A 24,299-nucleotide genomic window follows, 5' to 3' on the forward strand; every position below is an offset into this window, starting at 1 on the left:
GTTGTTCTAAGACAGAGAGCAAAACAAGTTAATTAACGAAGTTGAATTTGCATAAATGCATAAAAGAAAAGAAATGCTATCGCATGGAAGAAACGCTTGATTCAACATGTTTACAAAAAAATGTGATGGCGACTGTAAGGACCAAGCAAGAATAATAGAGCTCCACCCTGCCGTACATCTTACAAGGAATGGAGGAGATTTTTCAAATGGTGTTTTTTGGGGGGGGGGGGGGGAACCTTGTGAATTCTTAATTAATCTTTTGGCCACACAAGAGTCAGTCACAAGTAACATTTAGAAGGAAAAGTTTAAAGAAAATTTGGATTATTAACTAGATTTGGAAGAAAAATTTTAATTTAAACTAAAATTGAAATACTGTTCATAAGTGCAATGTTTTTCAAATTTTGGCCCTCGCTCTGTTTATGTTACTACGCCTCTGCCTCTGCCTCTGCCACGCCTCTGATCGTCGTTCTCTTTCTCTCTTTCTCTCGACATCTCGATTCAGAACCCCTACCCACGAACCCAGAAACACCTCAAACAACCACCATCATCTCGATTCAGAACCCCTACCCACGAACCCAGAAACACCTCAAACAACCACCATTCTCATCCTTTCGACCTACCCAATCTCACTCCCCAGGTCAGATTTATACCTTGAATGTACCATTTGTTGTGATTTTATCCCTAAAACTCATGAGTTTTCTGACGTTTTTGCAACGATTTCGGCGAAGGCTGGCGTCGACTTGGTCTCAAACGATTTCTCAGCACCTCAGGTATAAAGATCTACTTCAAATTTGTGATCAATATAATTGGGTCCTAGTAAATTTTTCATCATTTTGTAGAATTTTTTTTCCTTCTAACTTTATGGGTTTTGGAGAATGTTTCGTTAAATTTCTGGGTTTTTTTTCTGTGTGATTGTATCTCGAATTTAATAATTTTTTGTATGTTTTGTACAATTCTTAGATTAAATTTCTGAAGTGATAAGCCAAATTCAAGTTTGAAAAAAAAAAAAAAATTATTATACCTGTTTTGTTTATGTGGCAAAAATAGAATGTCTTTATACTCACAAAGAAGAGTGGAGGAATTTTGAGATTAGAGTAATGAACTACTTTGGAGCTAAAGGTTGTTGGTTGAGAAATTAATAAGATTTTCTAAGACCGGTATTAGATTTGGAATCTAAAGGTCTTCATTTAAGTAGGTTAAAAACAAAGTATATGGAGTGTAAGTTCAGTGCAAACGGAGGCTCAAATGAGTTAGGGATGAGGATTGGAGATCAGAAAGTACCAAAGAGCGACCGCCTTCGCTACCTATGATCTATCTTGCAAAAGAACGAAGAGTTGGATGGAGACCTTAATTATAGAATGCAAGCTAGATAGATGAAATGAAAGAATGCATCCGGCATATTGTGTAGCCGTCGTATGCCATTGAAGCTCAAGGGAAATTTTTATAGGACGGCAATAAAGCCAGCAATGCTTTATGGCACAGAATGTTGGGCAGTGAAGAATGAACACATACATAAAATGGGTGTAGTGGAGATGAGAATGCTTCGTTGGATGTGTAGGCACATGAGAAATGATTAGATTAGGAATGAGGATATCGGAGGTAAAGTAGGAGTAGTCGAAATTGAAGGAAATATGAGAGAAAATCAGTTACGGTGGTTTGGACATGTTAAACGAATCCCTACTGATGTTTTGGTTAGAAGATGCGATTACATGACAGAGGTTTATGGCCGAAGGGGTAGAGGAAGACCTAAGAAGATTTTGGAAGAGACTCTAAGAAAAGACTTAGAGTACTTGGATCTAACAAAAGACGTGACATAGAACTGAGTGGAATGACGTTCTAGAATTCATATAGCCGACCTCACTTAATAAAAATGACTTTGTTGTTGTTGTTGTTGTGAACTATGTATGTGATTTATGTTGGATTAGAGAAAAAAAAATAAAATAAAACACAAGAAATGCAGCAATTGGAAACATGGCTGCAAGTGATAAGACCGAGTCATTGTTTTAAATAACTATACTACTTTTGGATATGTGTCTAAGGTGGTACCCCCATTCCAAGGCAAATGGGAACGCTTGACCATAGTAACCTAATGGCTTTCTTTGTTGTTTTTCCTTAATGGTTTATTGATTCCGTGTTTTTTTACTGAGTTTTTGGCAATGGATATTTTATATTTCACAATGATTCTTTATTTGTTGTTGAGTTGCTAAAAGCAAGCAAAACCTATAAAATTGACCTTTGGGAATAAAAAGTTGCTTCATTGGTGTGTTTATACTTTTTTTATTGTATCATGTGAAATGATAAGTTTAGATTCCTAAAAAATTAGATATTAAAATAACATTAAGATGCACAATGAATAATTCGAGAGATCTTATAAGTGGTTTTGAAAGTGGTTAAACCTCCTGAGTCCTGTGCTATAAGGCCCAACCCACTATACTCATCAATATGCTGGACAAAAAACACATTTCCCTTGAAAATTCTGAGAGGAGATACATATTGTGTCCATAAAAGTCTGACGCACTATTCCTTTTCTTTTTATGTCTACCTTTATTTGTTAGGGTAAAGTACAAAAAACTACCTCAACTATTGCGGTCATGACAGTTTCATACCTCATCTTTTAAAATTGACAATGTCATACCGCATCTTACGAATTTGTGACAATGTCATACCTCCGTCAATTTTTCTGTTAGTTTTTCTGTTAAATGCTGACGTGGCAATAGACGGGGACCACTTTCTATTAAAAAATTAATAAAATATTATTAAAAACTAAAAAAAATATTTAATATTTTTTAAATATTAAAATAATAAATAAAAGTAAAATTAAAAAAAAAAGTTTAAAGTACAAAAAACTACATCAACTATTGGGATCATGACAGTTTCATACCTCATCTTTTAAAATTGACAATTTCATACCGCATCTTATGAATTTGTGACAATGTCATACATCTGTCAATTTTTCTGTTAGTTTTTCTGTTAAGTGCTGACATGACTTGATTCGTGACCTACTTTCTATTAATAAATTATTAAAAACTAAAAACTAATTATTTAATGTTAAAATAATAATAAAAGGCCAAAAAAAAAAACCCTCATTTCGTCCCTCCCCTCCTCCCTCCTCCCTCCTCCCTCCTCCCTCCTCTCTCCTCTCCCTTTCTTCATCTTCTTCCCCCACCTGCAAATCCCAACAAAAAAAAAATAATCCAATTTGTCTTCCCCCCACACTCGCACTCAATTTCCCCACACCCACACCCGTACCCACACCCACACCCACACTCTTCTCCCTCCTGCAACCCAGAAAAAAAAAAAAAAAAAAAAAACCCAGATCTCGTCGGTGGGAAGATAGGTGCACAAAGAAGGTGGAGGATGGGTGCGGAAGAGGATGTGGAGAATGAATGAAAGTGGTGGATTTGGGGTTTGATGGGTTTTCAAAAAAAATAATTTTTTTTTTCCTTCTTCTTCTTCTTCCTTCTTCTTCCGCAGGGGGTTTGATGGTTTTTTATTTAAAAAAAAAAATTTCCTTCCTCCTTTTTTTCCTCCTCTTCTTCTTCCACCTCCTTCTCCTTCTCCTTCTCCTTCTTCTTCTTCTTCTTCCGCAGGGGGGTGTTGATGGGTTTTCAAATTTGTTTTTTATTTTTTCTTCCTCTTCTTCTTCTTCCTCCTTCTCCTTCTCCCTTCTTCTTCTTCCGCGTTGATAGGGGGAATTTTTTTTTTCCTTTCTCCTTTTTTTTCTCTTCTTCTTCCTCCTCCTCCTCCTCCTCCTCCTCCTCCTCCTCCTCCTCCTCCTTCTTGTTCTTCTGTAGGGGGTTGTTGGGTTTTCAAATTTTTTTTTTTTTAATTTTTTTGGGTTTGCAGGTGGGGGGAAGAAAATGAAGATGGGGAGAAGAGAGAGGAGGGGGGAGGGGGAGGGGAGGGACAAACAGATGGTTTTTTTTTCTCTGCTTTTATTATTATTTTAATATTTAAAAAATATTAAATAATTGTTTCTTTAGTTTTTAATAATTTTTTAATAGAAAGTATGTCCCGAATCAAGCCACGTCAAAACTTAACAGAAAAACTAGCAGAAAAATTGACAGAGGTATAACATTGTCACAAATTTGTAAGATGCGGTATAACATTGTCAATTTTAAAAGATAAGGTATGAAACTGTCGTGACCCCAATAGTTGAAGTAGTTTTTTGTACTTTACCCTTTTTTTTTAATTTTACTTTTATTTATTATTTTAATATTTAAAAAATATTAAATATTTTTTTTTAGTTTTTAATAATATTTTAATAATTTTTTAATAGAAAGTGGTCCCCGTCTATTGCCACGTCAGCATTTAACAGAAAAACTAACAGAAAATTTGACGAAGGTATGACATTGTCACAAATTTGTAAGATGCAGTATGACATTGTCAATTTTAAAAGATGAGGTATGAAACTGTCATGACCGCAATAGTTGAGGTAGTTTTTTGTACTTTACCCTATTTGTTATCTATGACCATTGCACAGGTGTTGTTTCTTTTTATATTACCTTGATTGACGACAGGATAAGCACTATTTGTCGGCAATTCAAGGTAACATTAGCTTCTCTTGAACCAATGCCTGCACTATTCCTTTTCTTTTTATATCTAACTTTTTTTGTTAAGAAATCATTTCACCTCCCAATTTTTTTAACATGCTTAGACTATAATAAAATGAAGTGAAGTTATAAGCTTTCTTGGGATATGCAGAAAGTATGAAAAATATGAATATCATGAAAGAAAATTGTATTGAAATTCAAAAGGTTTTATCTGCACTCAATTTTTTTTTTTTTTTTTTTTTTTTGTTCTTATGTTTGTGAAGAAATTTGAAACAAGCTCAAAGGTCTTGCACTTTTTTCTTTTCTCAATATCTTTAATTCTATATCAAATTTTATTCATAATTAATTCCCTTTGTGAATGTTGATATTCTAGTCTTATATTAGCATTGTATTATGACATTGAAATTGATTTCCCACTGGACAAGGAAACATATTCAGTTTCCTATATGGATTTTGACAGGGATTCCTCATTAGTTTTGGCTAGGATTATGTTTGATATATAGTGGCCTCTACTGTCACAGATACTAAGCTCATTATTGGACTTAAATCTATTATGAGCCGAGCATATTATTTTCTGCAAGAGAGGAAAGGTTCACTGAGTTTTGTTGGGAGTTTTTTACTATGGCATCATCTTCTGGAGCTTCTACATGTTAATCTCTTGCCATTCTAGTTATATAAACCATATATTTGCATATATGGTGTTACAACTACATGAATTTTAATTAATAGTGCTAATATTTGCAAAATTTCCAACTAATGTTGGTAGGGGCATTTAGATTTAGGTAAAAAAAATCAACATGGCTATTAGTTAAGTCCAGTATTATATTTTCTCCATTTTTTTTTCTTTTATACTATTTTTTACATTTTTTTAAAATATTAGAGAATTGAAAATCTTCTAATTTCATTCATCTTCTAATTCCAACAAATCTACTTAATATCCTCTAACAAAAAACTAATATAATAACATAAACCTATCTACAAAATATACGACCTAAGTCAAGTAACAAATCTATGAATGTATATTATACCTATAAGCGATATTTGAAACTTAACTAAAATGTACAAAACATAATATGTGATACAGGTTGATTATAAAAAAGAATATGTCATGCAGTAGATAAATACAATTAACCTGTGATATAGGTTGATTATAAAAATTAAATCTATAAATGGAGTTTAGAGCAGGAAGAAGAAGAAGAAGGCATAACAAAAAGATAAATAAGTAAGAATAAATAGTCAAAGAGATATACAGAAAGAATTTTAATTTTTACAGTAAATTTTATCATTAAAGAGACAATTATTGATAATAAAATAATTTTAAAATCAAGAGATTGGACTTATTTTAATAAATAATGAATTATATTTTACTCAAATACTTACAAAAAAAAAAAAAAAAAAAAAAAGGGATTCATATAAAGTGTGAAACTTAATATTTGAGAAAGAGAGGCAGATTACGTGCTGAATGGCATCATGAAAATTGTTCAAACAATATCATGAAAGAGCACTCAACCTGTCTTCATAAGTTCTTCCAAATCAAACATACAAAACAAAAACATCAAACAATTAAAACAAAAACAAAACAAGCAGTGGTCACCTTTTTGTTTTCGTAACGTCTGGCCGCTACAGTGACGTTTTGGGTGCCTACTCTGTGACTAATCGCTTTAGTCACCGTGCAGTCACGAGACGAAAAGGCTTCGAAGGCAAAAGCAAGACCAAAGGGCTTTGAAGGCAAAAGCTAGAAATGGAGGGTGTGTGTGGATTGTGGACTATTAATTGGAAAGGGGAAGCAAAAGAATATGCAGAGAGGTGGGGTTTACGTGTGAGGGCAGAGTAAGGAGAGGAAGCAAAAGCATCAATATATAATATATTAAGTTCTTGCATGACGTGAGTTCAAATCCCGTTAGTGACTAATCTAATATCTAATATAACAAAATTCATCATTTGACAAAAATACACACACACACACACACACACACTCTAAGATCTATTCCAACTCTTGAAGTAAAACTCAAATTTTAGGTTTCATATATATTTATTTTTTTTAGTTTCATATTTATAATTTCATTAAATTTAACGGTTAAGATCTAATACGGTTAAGATCTAATATGATTAAATCTAACGGTAAAAAAATATATCTAACGGTCCAAATTTAAATCTGATGGCTAAAATAATTATTTTTATGTGTTTCATATATCTTTATTAGTGTTCCACGAATTTCATGGTGCCGGTTTAGTAATTTTTCAATATTAATTGGAATCTAAATATTTTTAGGTTAAAATGTTCATAAAATTAGATTATGATAGTTTACATAATTGTTTTTAAAATTACTTTAAGGAAAAAATTATCATAAATTCCTTCTTTAAAAAGTTTACATAATTTCTTTTTAAAATTCATTCTTTAATAATCTCAAGCTAAAAATTTAATCTAGAAGGGTTAGAGCATAAAAATTGTTTGTGGGCTAAAACATAAATTTTCTAGGTTAAGAATTTTAAGTTTAATCCAATAGCTGAAGATGGTCTAAAGGATGGAGAATAAATTGGCTACGAACTCGTCACTCTGGAGATTCGAACCTAAGACCTCTTGTAAGAGAAATATCACTAAACAATATTACTAAATGACAAAAGACTTTTCCTTTAATATACCTTGAGTTTTATGAGTTAACCAACCTAATCTAAGTCTAGCACTAAACGAGTCATATCAAAAGAGGGGTGACCGAGGACTTGGAATTAAGCAATCATCAACTCGGAAATTTCCATGAGAAGTAGTGGAAATGGATTATAAATTCATGTTCATGTTTTTCTCCGTTAATTGTGGTTTGGTTTGAAAAACATAGCAAGGGTTGCATTGACTCACACCCCACTCAGCCAATACCTTAGTGCTCTTGGGTGCCTTTCCCATCCTAATACCTATGATATATATAATTATTTGATTTGGGACTGGGTGCAGTATTTCAATCTAATAAATGCTCTGTCATGTAATTTTTGCTCAAATTAAATTCTTGTGATAACTTGCAAAATGGGGATAATGTAAAGGACTGTTGAAGTAGTAATTACTAAACAAACAAACAAAAAAAATCCTTTTTGAGGAAAATTTGAAAGTAAAACGAAAACAAGTTTAAGACTTGTTAAAGAAAGTACCACATTGACTTTCATTTTCATAGACTAGAATTTGAAATGCTAAGGAGACTCTCAAATACGAAACTCTCCATTGACTCTCTGGTGCCTTATGTTTTTGACACAATATTTTATAATGTTTATAAGAAAATTGATATTAAACTGTGGGGTAGCAGAGAGTTCATAAAATTGTCGTGTCCTCACTTCTCATCGGAATTTGTGAAGTTGGTAATGAGATCATGATCTCCTCTTTCTTCTAATCAATTTAATTTGGAATTTTTAGGTATATATTGAATTACGAATTGCAACATGAGATCCACATAATTTAAACTTTGAATGTGTTAACAAAGGTAGAGCAATCAAGAATGAAAATAATTCCAAAACAAATTCCAACTCATTAAGGAAGTAAATATGCTACAAATAATTTAGTGGCCACATTTAGGAAGCAGAAATAAATACATTTTTAAGTAAAATTTAAATGTTTAATCCTCAGTCATTTTTAAGTAAATATAACTAAGGAATGATGGAAGAGCAAGACCAATGTTAATCCACAACTTATGGGGTCTAGAGGCTAGAGTGATAAAAAAATTTTGTTCTGAAACAAATGATATTATTTACATTAATCTTTGCTATTGTTTTTAGTCTCCTCAAAATGGAAGTTATTCCCTACAACGTACTTTGATTTGAGTTTTGTGAACATATAACTTGTAGAAAATAGCACATTGTGGAATTATGAGATTGATTTATGGATTGATTTGTTGACTTAAATTCTTCCCTGCTACATTTTGTCTGGTGGAAAGTGGAAGAAAGTGGCGAAACTAAGAAAAGGAAATTTGACACCTGTCCAACCGTAACTCAACGCTTAAACACTGTTAACTTTCTGAAAAATAATTAAAAAAATAAATAAACAACAAAAATGGAATTTGAAAAGCCAGAAGCCCAACTGTCCTGCCACTCCCGCTCAACACCGCCCACCACCACTGCACCGACGAACATCCGTCTCCTCCTTCCAGATCTTCCACACCACAAACTTAGAACCCCAACTATCGTCGTCTCCTTCCAGATCCTCCACATTACCAAACCCACTCAAAACCGGAGGCTATGGCGTTGGAAACTACTGTGAGATTTTTTTTTTTTTTTTACCATTAATATATATTTTTAATTAAAACAATAATGCTACATCCGTCTATCATAGAAAAAAGATATTATTGTGAATATATACTGAAGAAAAAAAAAGTAAAGAAGCAAAAATTATTAGAAACAAAAATCAATTAAGGAAACTTCAAAGAGAAACGAAAATTTGGAAGCTCCAAAAGATTATGAGCAAAAGCTACAAATGCACAAGGCGGACAAGAATATGAACCCCAACATGATCAACACCATAGTTTGCCAAACAATTTGCCACTTGATTTTCTTCGGGATAAATGTAAGAAAACTACCACTGCGAGATTGAGTTCAACGACAGTTTGTATATAAGGATCTTCATTAGTTTGACATCCAAGGACTAAATCAATGATTTTGAAATATTAGAAAGATGTTAAAAACACAGGTAAGGCATAAATAAAAAACAACAAATTTGGTTTTATGAAATTTTATTACTGCCCATAATTTTTTTGTTATAATGGAAGACTAAATAGTATTTTCACTTTTTTTTATTGACAAATAGGGTTTTATTAATATATAGTTTATATGTGTCAAGATTTCAAGCAAGCCAAAGATAAGCACTCGTAACATGCCAATTCAAATAATTTTTTTTTGTAGGAATGATTTTTAAATGAAGATTAAGAAATTGAATGGTTTTGATTAAGAAATTTATACGATTAATATATGTTATAAGAAAATTGGGTAATATGTGCATTCCCTATCGGAAAAAAATAGAACTCCCATTTTCTCTTTTTACGTTTATTTATTTATTTTAACATATTGATCGAGTAAATTAAAAGATAATAAAAGTATAAAGACGTCACTTAGTATTATAGTCTAGTGATATTCCTGTTCACTTGTAAGTTAGAAGTTTTAGGTTTGATTCTTACCAAATGCGAACTAGAATCAAATTATTATGGGTGTCTCATTATGAGGTTTAGCCTATTCCCTCATTCCTTAATGTAGATAATATCAAATATATTAATAAAATGTATAAAGACAAAGAAAGGAGTACGAAAAAATGAAACAAGGCATGGGAAAATCAGTAACAAAGAAAAACTCTAATGATTTTGATTGTACAGTTTTTACTTTAGGCAACATTCACTAATCATGTGGTGTTCTATAAGAAAGTAATTCGCATAGAATAAGTTCATTGTGACCGTTGATTTCACTATCTAATAAATAAAATTTTAGGTGAATATGAACTTATACGTCATGTTTTGTATAATCTGAAACGTCACGATGACTTGACTATATTCCATGTAAATCATACTTCTTCTCTACATCGAAACAAGGACAAACAAATTGCAAATCGATCACCACCGACTTGATAAACGGACGTGCTCTTTGGGATTTGCCCCAAATTCATGCTCACGTTTTCTTCTTGCGAAAATGATCGTACTACTTCATTCAGGAAGGGCAAGTGGAAACTGGAAACCTTTCGCATGAGTTAACAAGTCACATTGTAGAAATTGGAATTGTGAGATTGCTTTTTTGGTTGACTAGATGACTTATTGACTCTGAAGTCTTTCCCTACTTATCGAGAAACTATCATGCCCACACTGAAATTTAAGGATCATATTAATTTAGAGAAATGCTAAGGAGATTTTTTTTTAAATGTGACTATCTTTATACTCTCTGTCACATCAAATTTTCACCATTCAAATGTTGACGCGTGAATTTTATGCACATCAAACTCAATAATTAATCCTCTTAGAAATACAACATTTATCTTACCACATATATCCTTAATTAAAATTTAAAAACTAAAATTTATATGAAAACTAGGATACATGGCCCACCCACTAAGTTACTCTTGTCTCTTATTTTTTTAATCTTTCGTATATCGAGTTCAAATTACCTATGTACGTAAAGGCCCTTCAAATCTTGGACTCTGCCATTGATTGTAATTGTAATTGGTTAAGTTAGGATTGGATGGGATATGTTGGAATACTTGTCTAATATTTGATGTAAGTAACTCAATTGGATACGTTGGGATTAGTAAAGCATTAAATAAATAAATAAATTCCAAAAAATCAAAAATAAAAAGCTAGAAGTGTTTCGCTCTACTCGCGACACCGCAACACACGCGACGCACAACCATCAAGCATTTAATCCCTGACGATCTTGGCCTTATTTGATTAATCTGAAAATTGGTATTTAGTTTTAGCCTTTGCCGACGACTCCAACTACCGTCTATGTACGATTCATATTAGATTTGACCAAGTACCCACCCTACTTTCTTTATGTTCTTGACATCCCATCTTTTCGCCGTTCATGACCACCACAACGCTCGCAACTCACAACCACCACTCATGACACATCAATTTGAATAATTTGTTGTAGGAATGATCTTCAAACGAAGATTAATAAAATGAATGGTTTTTATTAAGAAACTTATAAGGTAAATATATGTATAAGCAAATTGGAGAACATGTACATTCCCTATTGGAAAAATGGGTGTGATATCCACACACCCCATTTTACTTCTTACACACCTTTTTAATTTTCAGCCGTCGGATCGGATGAATTGAAGAAGATCAATGGACAGAAATTATCAAGGGGTATGTGAGAAGTAAAATGAGGTGTGTGGATAGCACACCCCTTGGAAAAAATGGAACTCTCATTTTCTTTTTTTACATTTATTTATTTTATTATAATATATTGATTGAGTAAATTAAAAGAGAATAAATGTATAAAGACGTCACTTAGTACTATAGCCTAGTGATATTCATTTTCACTTGTGTTGGAAGACTTTTAGGTCGAGTTGGATTTGGGCTTTGAGAACATCATCTTGTCTCCCTTGGTGCGGATTTGTACCAAGTCCTAGGATATCTCAAAAGAGATAGCTTGTCTTAGGAAATACCCTGGTAACATCAATGATTCGAATATAGCATGATTGATCAAGATAATGACTTACTCAAGTGAAGCGTGGTGTGGAAACTAGAAGATTATTGGCTTACATGAGAGAGAAGGGATTTATGTGGTTGCATGGCATTCTTTGCTGGATAATCTGGGCTTTCCTAGGGTGATAATAAGGCGTCTAATGGTTGGGATGCTTGATGGAAAGCTATGGAAATCATTAAGGTTGCTTGGGTGCTGATGCTTAAGGCTTAGAATATGCTTCTGGGCTAACAAGAACTCTCTGGACTTATTTCCTAGGTGGTTCTCTCTTCCTGCGGTTCTCCTATCTCCCTCTTTGTTAATCTCTGAATCTGTTCATATCCCTCCTTATGCAAGTGAAAGGTTCCTCTCTAGATTTCAAGATAATCTCCCCTTGTGGCTTGGTCCTCCCCTCCTTTCTTGCTAGGCCTCCTATTACTCCCCTTTTGGTGTAAGATAGCTGTATTGTTGAGACTTGCATATTGCTTCTTCTCGAGACGCGCCTTTCCCATGGCCGCCTTCCACAGACGCTAATTCTAGTAGCGCACTTGATGGCTTTTGCGTGTTGGTTGTCTGTGTAGGCTGAGAAGGGAAAGTCAACATTAAATGGTTGACTTGCTGGGCTTAACATGCATATAATGCAAGAATCTAGTTTAGTCCTAACTAAGGGGATTGACTTGCTAGAGAAATGGAAAAATTAGGCTAGTTCTCTCTCAAAGGGTATGGGCTTGGATCTTTGGGCTCCCAAGTAACCCAAAGTCTTCCATAACCTCGATTCCACGTAGGCCCGATAACCTTCCATAACCATCCACATCACAATTTACTTGGCAAGGCCCAAATATGTGATTTGGGCTTAGCATGAATAGTGGCTAAGGAAGCATGGCATGATGAATAGGCATGAGCATGGCGTGAATATCCGGCTTAATCTCCATGGCATGGCATGCTTGTAAATATATTCCTCGTCGATCCCGTGCATTGGCATGTGCTTTGGCTTGAATGTAGGCTTTGCATGACAATTGGGCCTTGAGACTTGGTTGGATTGGTGTGTGACATTTTTGGCCCCCAACAACTTGTAAGTGATAGGTTTTAGGTTCGATTCTCACCAAATGCGAACTTGAACAAAATTACTATGGCTATGCCACTCCCATTGTGAGGTTGAACCCACTCTCTCATCCCTTAATGTAGATAATATCAAATGTATTAAAAAGGTATAAGGACGAAGAAAGCAGTACGAAATAAACCTTGGCATGGGAAAATCACTAACAAAGAAAAACTCTAATGATTTTGATTGTAGAGTTTTTACTTCACGCAATATCTACTAATTATGCATATTCTTTGCGAAAGTAATTCGCATAGGATAAGTTCACTGCTGCAGTGATTTCGCAGTCTAGTAATGAAGTTTCAAGTGAGCATAAACTTACACGTCATATTTTGTTATAGGGATGTGATATCTACACATCCCATTTTACTTCTCACGCACCTTATTACTTTTCGGCGGTTGGATCGGATGAATTGAAGAAGATTAACTGACATAAATTATCAAGGAATGTGTGAGAAGTAAAATGAGATGTGTGGATAGCACACCCCTTGTTATAATCTGAAGTGTAACTGTGACTTGAACCTATTCCATGTAAATCATACTCCTCTATTTTGAGGCAAGGACAAACAAAATTTGCAAATCGATCACCGCCTACTTGATAAACGGACGTGCTCTCCGGGATTTGCAGTAAATTCATGCTCATGTTTTTCTTCTTGCGAAAATGATCGTACTTCTTCAGGCAGGGCAAGTGGAAAACTTTTCACATTGTAGAAAATTAGAAATTGGAATTGTGAGATAGCCTTTTGAGTTGACTAGTTGACTTACTGATTCTGAAGTCTTGCCCTACTTATCGGGAAATTGTCGTGTCCACATGGAAATTTGGGGATCAATTTAATTTAAAAAAATGTTAGGGAATTCTCTCAAAGTGATTTTGAGACTGTTTATATATTTTCTTTCACCTCTCAGTTTATCGTAAATTTATGCATCAACATTGTACAATATTGTGCTAAAAACATGAGATGGCAAAGAATCCATAAAGAGTTCACTTTTGAAAGAAACCTCTTAGCATCTCTCTTTAATTTACAGTTTTTCAAGGATATATTGAATAAGAAATGCTAACTACTTTCCCACGCATTTTTCCCTACTTATCTTTCGCGTTCAGATGTTGACACGTGAATTTTAAGCACATCAAACACAATAATTGATCCTCTGTAAACACAAAATTTATCATACCACATATACCATTTTAACCATAAATCGCTTGTAAAAATTATCTTATCTCATAACTTACAAGGCTTGCAACAACAGTAACGTCATGGTAATACATTTTGCAGAGTTTTCGAAAACAACCGTTTGAACGAGTTCAGAACAATGTTATACAAGTCTGCACAAGCGAGGTCTCGAACAGAATTGCCTTCCGTTAGCTTTTACCACTGCCGCTACTCCAGCAGTCACTCCAGCCAAAAGAACAGAAGACATATATTGCTGGGCATTTCGACCAGCTGCAAGTAGGATTTAAAATTTCTCACGTCTTAGTCGATCGAATAGAACTCACAATTGAGAACAAAGTTCCACGGACTACAAGATTTCAGGCAAAACCAAAATAACAGTAGTACCTTGCTGAAGTGTGACGGATGTCAGTGTCAACCCTCCAATTAGCAAAGCTGATGCCACCGGTAGAAACTGCAATGTTTGTTCTCACATTTAAAACTTGACCACAGATTCAGTGAAGTCATTTTAAAAGTGGCACAAGTTACTTTCATTCATGGCCACCTAACAATGATTACGTGCCAAGCTGACCAACCAACCAAACATCAAGTTTGCCAGAATTCGATTTTAGTTTTCCTTTCGTTACTACAAACATATCCATTTAATAGCGCTCGTATTCAAGGTAGGCATGATTTCTTACTAAATTTGCTTTCAAGAGATGCAATTGGACCATCAGAGTACTTCCCAAACCATCATAAACTAAAATATGAGGTTCCTTGAAGATGAACCAAAAAAGATTTTCTTGGTCCTACCAACTGTAATGGGATCTGAATAACTGATAACAACTGGATAAAAGCGGATATTGAATTCAGGCACTTCAATTTCTCAGAAGGATTCATTATACTTACAGAAAAAGATTCAGCCCGGAATGGTGAAGTATCCCTTCTAACTGTATAGTGGCCACTGATAAGATCCATAGCATCCTGAACAAATTTGAGACTAATTTTAAGCAACTATAAACAAGTAGACGTCACTCGCCTTCATGCAGATGAGTGATTCTCAATATTTGAGAAAGAGGGGCAGATCACCTGCCGAATGCCATCCTGAAAGTTATTCAAATAATATCTTGAAAGAGCACTCATCCCATCTTTGATTATTCCTCCAAATGTCTGCTTCCCATATCTGCGGTAATATGGATCCAAAATATGAGTCAAAAAAAGGATGAGTACGTATTGGCCATGATTCAAGTCATACTTTAGTAGACAAAAGAAAAAAGTCATACTTTAGGTTGAACTTACCTAACCAGGTCCCCTTTCAGGGCATAAGTGCCAGCATACTCAAGGCTTATCTCGTCGCCTTGCTCAGCCCACACTGAAGCAACAGAATTCAGAATAAGGACAAAATTTCATCAAGGGCATTGTCTGATCATTTATGAAAGATAGGATACAGGACACGAAGAATTCCATACATGCTCTAAATGTTTGATAATCTTCAGCAAACATGGAAATGCTTTCAGAAGAATCCAGCACTCCAGTTCTTTGCAACTGTGCATCTAGAGACTTCTGGGCCAAGTAACTCTACAAATAAAAAAGGAGTAAAACGATTTATGTTAAATCTCAGTTTACTCATGCTATGGCATATGGTATATAATATCATCACAAAATATTATGAGATCCATCGCACAACATAATTCTCTTAGAAACCTGTGTAACATTTGTTCTATCAAGGCAATCAATGCAGTTTGTTCTGACAATTCCTTTCTGCTCCTCCAGTATGTTGCCTTTCGCATCTACGAGGAAGTATCTGCTCAGCTGGAACAGTTTTGATTAAAAACAGTATTATACATAGCCAGCATACCTAGATTTTGGCATACTTAATTCAACCAGATATTATGCCTTCATTACCCTTGCTTCTCAAATTGCTCTGAGATCTGCTCATACAGAAACTTTACGTTTTCAAAGTTTGAGTTACCACATACATGATGAAAGTCAAATGAAACGTATCTGCAACAAAAACACAAAGTACTAACTATTAAGTTGAGAGCAAAATCTAATTTCTGACATTGTTCCCAATGCCAACCAATAGAACTGATTCATTATAAGCAACCTCAAAAACAAAAAAGGAATCTACTTCAAGTGGGAAAATGAGTACGTAAGTATGCAAATTGTCACCTCACGTTTGGTAGATTTTTCATTTCAGCAGAAAATGCCGTGCTTAGTTGACCTTCATCACCATGCTGCAAATAACAATAAATGAAAAAATTATATTAACTGGAAATACAAGAAACAACATACTTTGCATACAGGTTAAATATAATATTACAAAAAAAAGGAAAACTTGTGTAGCACAACATCATTGCATATTTCGCAAATCCAAGAGCCACAATGGCGAGTGTCGTACAAACACAATTTGAAGGAAAAAAAATTGCATACTTTTTAGCTTAACACAGAAGGTGAATCAGTGTGCAGAGATTATAAAATTCAAAGAAAAATGTAAAAGAGGAGAAACCCTTACTTTATCAGTTAGGTCTACTGCCATTGTCTCTCCATATCTTTGGGAAAGATCAAAAAAATGGCGCTCCACAACATTTGACTGCAAGTTGATAGGAAAATTCAGATCACAACTCTAACAAGGGGGGTGCACCTTGAAGCCAAGAAAAAAGTAAAAAGGGATGGAGCTGCATATCTGGCAAGTGGCAAAAAATTACCGTCTGCTCATGATCAATAATTCTAAGTCGTGGTTTATAGCTCAAGTCAACAATTTGCTCCCAAAGAAGCGGAATTGAACCTCGAATCTGAAAAACATATCAAAAATATTATGGAGGATTTTTATTCAGAAAAAAGGAATAGATAAATAAATCTTCTCGTATCAAATTATGACAAACCTTCCGGTCTACTATCAGTCTTAAGGGTTAATCATGAAACAGTGTGTGCATGTTTAGAAAGTATTGTTACAAAAAAGTTCTCTAATTGTATAAAAGTTGGCAAAACCAATCTGTCCTTGTTAAACGGTACAAAATTTTCATTTATGCGAGGGCAAGTCCTAAACCTCAAAAAAGAACGAAAAAGTTCTACCATTATGATATTTCTCACACCAAGGAGCACAGAAGATACTTTTCTCTAAAGTTTAATCCTCAACCAACTTGGTTGATCATGTTACAATGACACCAAGATATAAGCTAATGTCCTATTTAGGCAAACAAACATAATAGTAACTAAAAATATTCTGATACAATAATACTTCAGCACACATTTCTTTTTGGAACCTCCATATGAGAATTACCTGCAATAATGCGGACTGGAAACCTTCAATCTCCACCAATTGCTCAGTTTCAATAAAATTAGCTACATCTCCATCAAGGTTCGCTCCTCTTCTCCACATTCTTGTCCCTAATTGATCACATTACCGTGTTTAATGTTTAGGTCCTTCAAAACATGCCAATACAGACACAAAAGTGATTACAAGAATCAATCATCTCTCTAAGATTGTACCTAGACGTCTGGTACACCTCCTTGAGACTATCGTCAGTGTGGAAGGTGAGCCTTTCAGCTTTAGCTGTGCAGTCTGGAAGCTTAAATGTAGGTTAAGGAACACCATAAAATTCCCCAGTTGAATATATTACTCAAATAATTTCAGAATCTCCATCTTCCTTACAAGTGCACATATATGCATGCCCCCATACAGGGAGAGAGAGAGAGAGGGGGAGAGAGAGAGAGACAGAGAGAGAGACAGAGACAGAGAGAGAGAGAGAGAGAGAGTATAAACATAAGCAATCAGTAAATTCAGGATATTTCCTTGTAGTAGAGGAATAATGAACCCATCAAGCTGCCATGAGAAATTAATGTGCATTAGCAATAAAATACGTGTGCAAAGAACTAACAACTTTTGGAAATGCTTTTCTTCCTCAAAGATATACATTTAAGTGGCTTAGGCAAGCAATAAAATACTCCAAATTGTTTAACTACGTATGCCCTAGAAGATGGAAAGTCTAACCTTATACTCAATCAGTTCGTCCAAAAGATTTCTGTTCCAAACAAATCGAGGGTCAGCCTGAAAACACAAATGAAATTAAAAACTACCCAGCAATTACTAGTTATAAATCGTAATGAGTAAAGCAAACATTTGAAAGGGGCTAAAATGACATAAAAAGAAAAGACTGATGAACATCCATATGATCTGGTGGGTGGGTTAGTTGACTCGATACTCATGCTTTCTAGTGCCGAGAGAAACTCCTTTGGATAAAGGGGAAGGGGGAATCACTTGACAATAAAAAAATTGCACAAAGGATGGCACGTCTTCAAGGATATGAACTGAGAAGGCATCTTTATTGAGCTCAATCTTTATACCTTGAGAACAAAAGATAAGTATGATACCCAAAAAAAAAAGTAGGCAAATCCTTAGGGTGGTGTTCCTTTCTTTTCCCTAATAACCCTCTTACTCGGAAGGAGTTGAGGATAAAATAAACCCCAGGACAATATGGTTATGTGCACCTGACCGATAAACCGAATAATCTAAGTCTCCAACTAACCTGCTTCCATATTGGTTTGGCCATCCATCCTTCAACTAACTTACATCTTCTTTGAAAGCTGGTAGAAATGATAAAATACATATAATTAGAATAAACTAACACAACACTTAACCAAATAGAAACATAAATTGACATGATACAACTCGGAACCTTAACAGATACAAAACTTTTCAACTGTGGCTGAGCTCTAGGTATAAGAATTTACTTGAGTGTTATATCAGTCTCATACGAGAAGTACAACCCTGGAGTTGATTGGACTGTTTTCAACAGAGCCATGAAGTAAGCCTCATCTTTTTTCTGTACAAACACATCACAATCTTTCAGGCAAAGACTCAAACTTTAAAAATCCCAACTCACTCCTCACATTCGCTTCGTACACGCATCAAAATGAATCAAAAACCTTACCTCCTGAGCAGTTGAATTCTTCAAACCCTCATTGCAGGACAGAAACCTCATCGAGTTTACTCTGTAAACAGGGAAGCCGAGATAATTCCCGACTTCCGTCCGCGAAGTTATTACAAGTACATAATTTCCTGCACCAAACACATCAATTCAACAAACAAACACCATATCCTGGAAATTTAGCCATGCAAAACACGCAAAGATACAATTATAGCAAAAAAAAAAGTTTCACATTTTCGATTCGAAATACTCAAAAGCAAGTAAAAGAAAGAAATTCACTTACCTGCAAGCAATCTGATCGTTCCCGCCACTCCGTATATCGTCGAGGTTTTCGAAGGACTTACAGAAGAAGAAGAAGAATCGCCTAGCAATCAGAAACGAGTATTGATTGAGCTACATAAAATCAGCGAAAAAAAATGAAATTCGCCCGAAAAAGCGAAGATTATGTACCGTTGAGCGGCTCAATAATGCCGTCGCGGTGGTCGATGGAGAATCCTCGATCCGGAGCCGCGACGGATTTGATCACGAACTGGTCCTGAAACTCATGCAATTCCAGCTCCTCGTAGAGCTTGAAATTGCCGCCGGAGCAAGATCCACCGCCGTCCATTTCCGCCGTGTTTGATCGGAGAAGAAAATGATGGTTTATCAATTTGGAAAATATCTTTAAGTTCCCAACGACTCCTCCCTATGTTTTCAGGCTTTCAGCCGATGACCGGTGTCGAAGACATAAAATGACGTTATCACCCCTAATAATTCGTGATTATTCTAATTATTGCCCGCTGGCGGCGGAGAAAGGGGCAGCTGTGATGATTGCGTACCTGATATTGTACCGTAATAAGCTACAGCCGCATTGTTCGTCGCGTGACGGGAGTGAAAACACGTGGCGACGTTTTGGATGGCGTCGGTGGCGACGAGGAGTCTGTGTGCTGAAAACGAAAGATGGACGCTTGGATTGTGTCAACAGAAAACAGTTGTAGTTGCGTACACGTATTTTGGGTTGAGCTCAGTAACCAACTTCTAGAATTTTCTGTTAGTTGGAACTTGGAAGTAGATATTATGGGTTAAATCAATTGGTTGGGGTAGAATTCCCTTCTAACCGAATTCAAATCTCTTTCCTGATAAATTAAAATAGAATTAGAAATTTTTGTACATTTTTGACGGAGCCTGAGGTATCGCACATCCTGAAGGGTAGGATTGATACCTAGTGGAGCCCAGAAAGGCTAAGCGCATTTCAACTTACTTCTGATCACAATCAAATAGCACATGTCCTCTCAAAGCTTTCAATCAACCAATCATCTGTATTTTTGTCACTTCGTACCTCAAACTCAAAAGCAGAGAGCATACTTGACTTGAAATTCTACCCATGAATTAAAGGTCACCTTGCAAAAAGAAGGAAAAAACCAATGAAGATGACAGACAGCTTATCATTCCCACTCAATCAAATTTCCTTCACCCAACTTTATTTGCTCAAAGTTTGAGAGTTACAAGCCTAAATCTAAGCACGACAGCCTAAAGTTTTGAATCCAGTCCATCACAGCTCACGGTCCACCCGGTGATTCGTTGTGTTTCTACCATTTAAGACCCAAATTCCATTCTTTGTTCACAAATTATCTTTTCTACATAACTCGTATAAAACTAATTAATTTCATCAATTTAACATAAAATCAGAGCTACTTTAATAGATAAAAAGAAATACAAAATATGTAACCCAACTTATCTTTTGCTAGTTCTTGAGCAAAACATTAAATTGTGCAACAAGCCTTTAAACCCTTAGGTGTCCCTAATAGGAGGAGTTGCATCTAATGGGGGTTTACCAATTACGCTACCCCCAAACGCTTTATGTGAACATTTCAACTTCACCACCTTTGATTTATGTGAACATACCTTTTGTGAGGACCAATTCTTTCTTCAAGCTGAGGGAATATGTTAACAAGGATTTTATACATAGCTCTATAATACCATTTACTTCATCTCTTGCACAACACAAGTGACCCAAAGGCAACAACAAAGCCAGATGCAAATTCGATTTTGACACTGATAAGATCCTAGTCAATCTCATGTCTAGAATTTGGATGGTTTCCATTTGCTTGTGGTGGTGACAATCCTGCCTTCTTATCCATCGTTGACAGAGGCCCCATAATCCTTTGTTACCCAGAAATGATTCTTTTTTAAATGATTCTTTTAGACAAGCTCAACACCCTCAGGTTTGGGAGTGAAGATGATATCACTTGACACCACTCATTCCCCTCCCCTGTGCTGATATATTCACACCATCAAGATATAGCTCTGTGAGATCTGTGAGGTTGTGAAAGAGCATGCTTAAATTAGGGCTCTCAAATGGCATGTACCACAAATTGTAAGATTGAGAAATATCAAGGACAGCCAACATTGTCAATTGTGAAATCTCAACTGGAATTTTCCCCTCGCCGTCATAATAGCTATATGATAAATTTAAGTACCTCAAGTTTGTAAGCTTTCCAATTGTAGATGGAATGCGAGAGCCATAGCTAAAGATATTATCTGCTAAATTGAGGCTTTGAAGCTGTTGAAGATCAAAGAGACTGCTCGAATTGTCAATCCCACCAAAAATAGATTGGTTGCTAATGTCAAGACCAACAACATGTCCATTAGTACTACAAGTAACACTCATCCAAGAACAACAGTCGGTACTTGAATTCCATGATATGAACTTGGACACAGTAGGAGAAGAATCATGAAATGTAAGGGTTTTCTTGAAATTGAGCAACAACAGCTGCTGGTGTTGAACTGCAGGGATGGTATTAGCACAGGTAGTGGTGATAGTGGTGATATTGAACAAGAATAAGAGGAAGAAATATTGGAGCAAAGCTTTCATTTTCCAGACACAATTTGCTAAGCTTAAGTAGCAGAGAAAGTAATCAAGAACAATTGGACAACTGAGAATGGTTTGGGTGGCTTTTATAGGCATGGCCATTGGCCAGCGAATTGGAAAAAAGTAAAAGAATATGGCTGAGGATTGTATTGATCATGATTATACATGTATAAAAATAAAATATAATCTGAAAAGATATGATTACGTTCTCTTTGGGGTTGCCATTAAATTCGTCGGGCCATTGTAAATGTAGCGTTAGGTTGTGGAATTGTGATATTCCTGGGTTGATTTGTTGACTTATGGACTTTGAAGTTTTGGTCTTCTTCTCTCTCTCTTTTTTTTTTTTCTCTTCTTTTTACATTGATAAGTGAATATGAACCCATATAATTTCTTTCTACTTCATCTTACTATCTACAAATATATTATTTTTAATTAAACTATCAATATCTCTTTAAAACTTTCCATCATTGAACTGAATATTTTTAGTAAAATCAACGAAAAAGATTAAATAAGAATGTAGGTAAGTCCCTTGACCAACCCCTGATGAAAAATTTACAATAGCCTATAAGTTATTAGACAGGAAGTGGAAATTTGTCACATAAGAGGATACTAATGATATAATTGGATTTATCCACGACATTGTGGAATTGTGAGATTGCTTTTTTGGGGTTGAAGTTGATTTTGAAGTCTTGATTGGTTTGTCGAAATTTATGGATTTTGATGGAGTTTAATTTGTAGATATTGTCATGTAAAATTTTGAGTGAACCATTCTTCAAAATCTTAGAGAGGAATGTAAGAATTGTGAATGCTTAAAATGCACTACAAAATCTCTCTAATTCGAGGGACTTGGACAAAATTCTTTAAGCATTCTCAGATCTCGCCTCTTCTCCTGAGATTTTGGGCGAATTCATCTCAAATATCTAGACATGTTACTAAGCCAGTTAGAAAACTAGGTAGGCTACCTTTAAAGACGTTACCAATGGTATTTTTGTAAAAAATGAGATAAAAGTCTCAATGCATTCCCATGATCCCAACGGATTAAGCCAAAAGTGTGGATAGAAAAATTCTATATAATTATAAGAAGGAGAAATTATGTTCTCATTCTTTTTTTGACAACTCCATTGGTTAAAATCTTGTTCCTTTTCAGTTTTTTATTTCTAAATATATTCATTTAATGTAAAAAATGTTACAATTAATATATTTGTATTTATGATTAAATTTTTTATCATATATTTTTAGTTTTAGTTTGTACCCATTTTTAATTTGTAATTCTTTTTTAATTTGTACCAATTTTCTTTTCAATTTTAATTTGTACCCATATATTAATTTCTTTTTGTGCCCATATTTTTTAAAGTTTATTTGTATTTGTACCGATATATATTTTTTTATTTGTACTTTTTATTTTGCTAAATGCACCCATGCTAATTATATGTACCCATTCATGTAAAACTTTTTAATCTTAAAATGTACTCATTCTTAAATATACCAATTTGTTATATGTAAAATGTACCCTTTTTTTTTTTTATATAAAATCTATTCAATTTTTTTCTAATCCATTTTTAAACTTATATAGGTACATTCTTTTTTCTTTGATTTTAAAATGTATCCATGTCAAGTTTAATCAAAGAAATTTACTAATGTTATTAAGCCTAATATCTTCTTTTTTTTTCTTTTTTGTTTTTGTTGTGATTTTTGAAGAATGTATCCATGTTTTGATACAATAATTTTTTTGGTTAATTTTGATGAATGTACCCATGTTTACACACACACACAATAGTATATTTATATTTTAATATTTTTAATCCCCACAAATTATAGTTTTTTATTTAAAATCCCATTTATATAAACAACTAAAATTTCTAATTTTTAATTCAAAAATATAGTAACGTACATAGAAATAAATTATCACATTAATTTCAGGGATCTCAATCAAAAATTAAAAATCAACAAGGTTTCAATCAAAGAATATTCATAACTAAAGACCGCATCCAAAATCTCCCTTATAATAATGATTTTTATATAAAAAAAACTTGGATTTTCCAAGGCTGGAAGAGGTAATTGTATAGCAAACACGACAGTTTTTCGTATGTTTAAAGAAAAAACTACATGCATTTGGCAAGTACATAATCTAAACTACAGAGGCGTCTTAATTCAAACTTAGTCCTAAGACGAAAATAAAATGAGGTTTTTCTAATTTAGTATGTAATTTTTATATTAGCCAGTGAAATTTGGAAATTTTTCAATTCAATCTTACACCATCTCCACAACAAAGTGAATTTACGGCACAGTAGATAAGATTTAGGAGAACGTGAGCATGTAGCTCATTGGTTAGTGGGGTTTTGAATTTCCTGTCAAATTTGGGTTTTCTGAATTTGTGTTGAGCCATAGCAGATGCTCTGGGAGGAAAACAAAGGAGAAAGATTGGGAAAGAGGGAGAGGAAGGAAATTGTAATTTAAAATTTATCTGGTGGGTTCCAATTTTCAATATTTTATTGTGTTTTTTATTTTTTTAAAATAATTAGAAGGGTATACAGGGAAAAAAATTGTCATTTATACCATTAACATTTTAGTTTAATCT

The 24,299-nt window shown here is 34.4% G+C and overlaps 2 protein-coding genes across 2 annotated transcripts; both read right to left on the reverse strand.

Moving 5' to 3' along the window:
- Positions 1-13,932: 13,932 nt before the first annotated feature.
- On the reverse strand, positions 13,933-19,646 carry LOC103965141 (phosphoinositide phosphatase SAC8). Its single transcript, XM_009378157.3, has 20 exons — positions 19,321-19,646; positions 19,154-19,234; positions 18,874-19,001; positions 18,674-18,765; positions 18,469-18,526; positions 17,934-17,990; positions 17,732-17,765; positions 17,432-17,512; positions 17,223-17,329; positions 16,648-16,734; positions 16,455-16,532; positions 16,112-16,176; positions 15,845-15,943; positions 15,644-15,743; positions 15,409-15,517; positions 15,239-15,311; positions 15,029-15,122; positions 14,849-14,923; positions 14,348-14,414; positions 13,933-14,233 (listed from the first exon to the last, which is right to left on the reverse strand). The coding sequence occupies exons 1-20, from the start codon at positions 19,475-19,477 to the stop codon at positions 14,106-14,108; spliced, it is 1,770 nt and encodes a 589-aa protein (XP_009376432.2). The 5' UTR covers positions 19,478-19,646; the 3' UTR covers positions 13,933-14,105.
- Positions 19,647-21,094: 1,448 nt separating this feature from the next.
- LOC125473885 (receptor-like protein Cf-9) lies at positions 21,095-21,823 on the reverse strand. Its single transcript, XM_048577294.1, has one exon. The coding sequence runs from the start codon at positions 21,821-21,823 to the stop codon at positions 21,095-21,097; it is 729 nt and encodes a 242-aa protein (XP_048433251.1).
- Positions 21,824-24,299: the final 2,476 nt, after the last annotated feature.

This window comes from the organism of the source record quoted next, unplaced genomic scaffold (assembly GCF_019419815.1).
Source record: "Pyrus x bretschneideri cultivar Hongxiangsu unplaced genomic scaffold, Pyrus_bretschneideri_v1 Contig11, whole genome shotgun sequence".
Taxonomy (NCBI): Eukaryota; Viridiplantae; Streptophyta; class Magnoliopsida; order Rosales; family Rosaceae; genus Pyrus; species Pyrus x bretschneideri.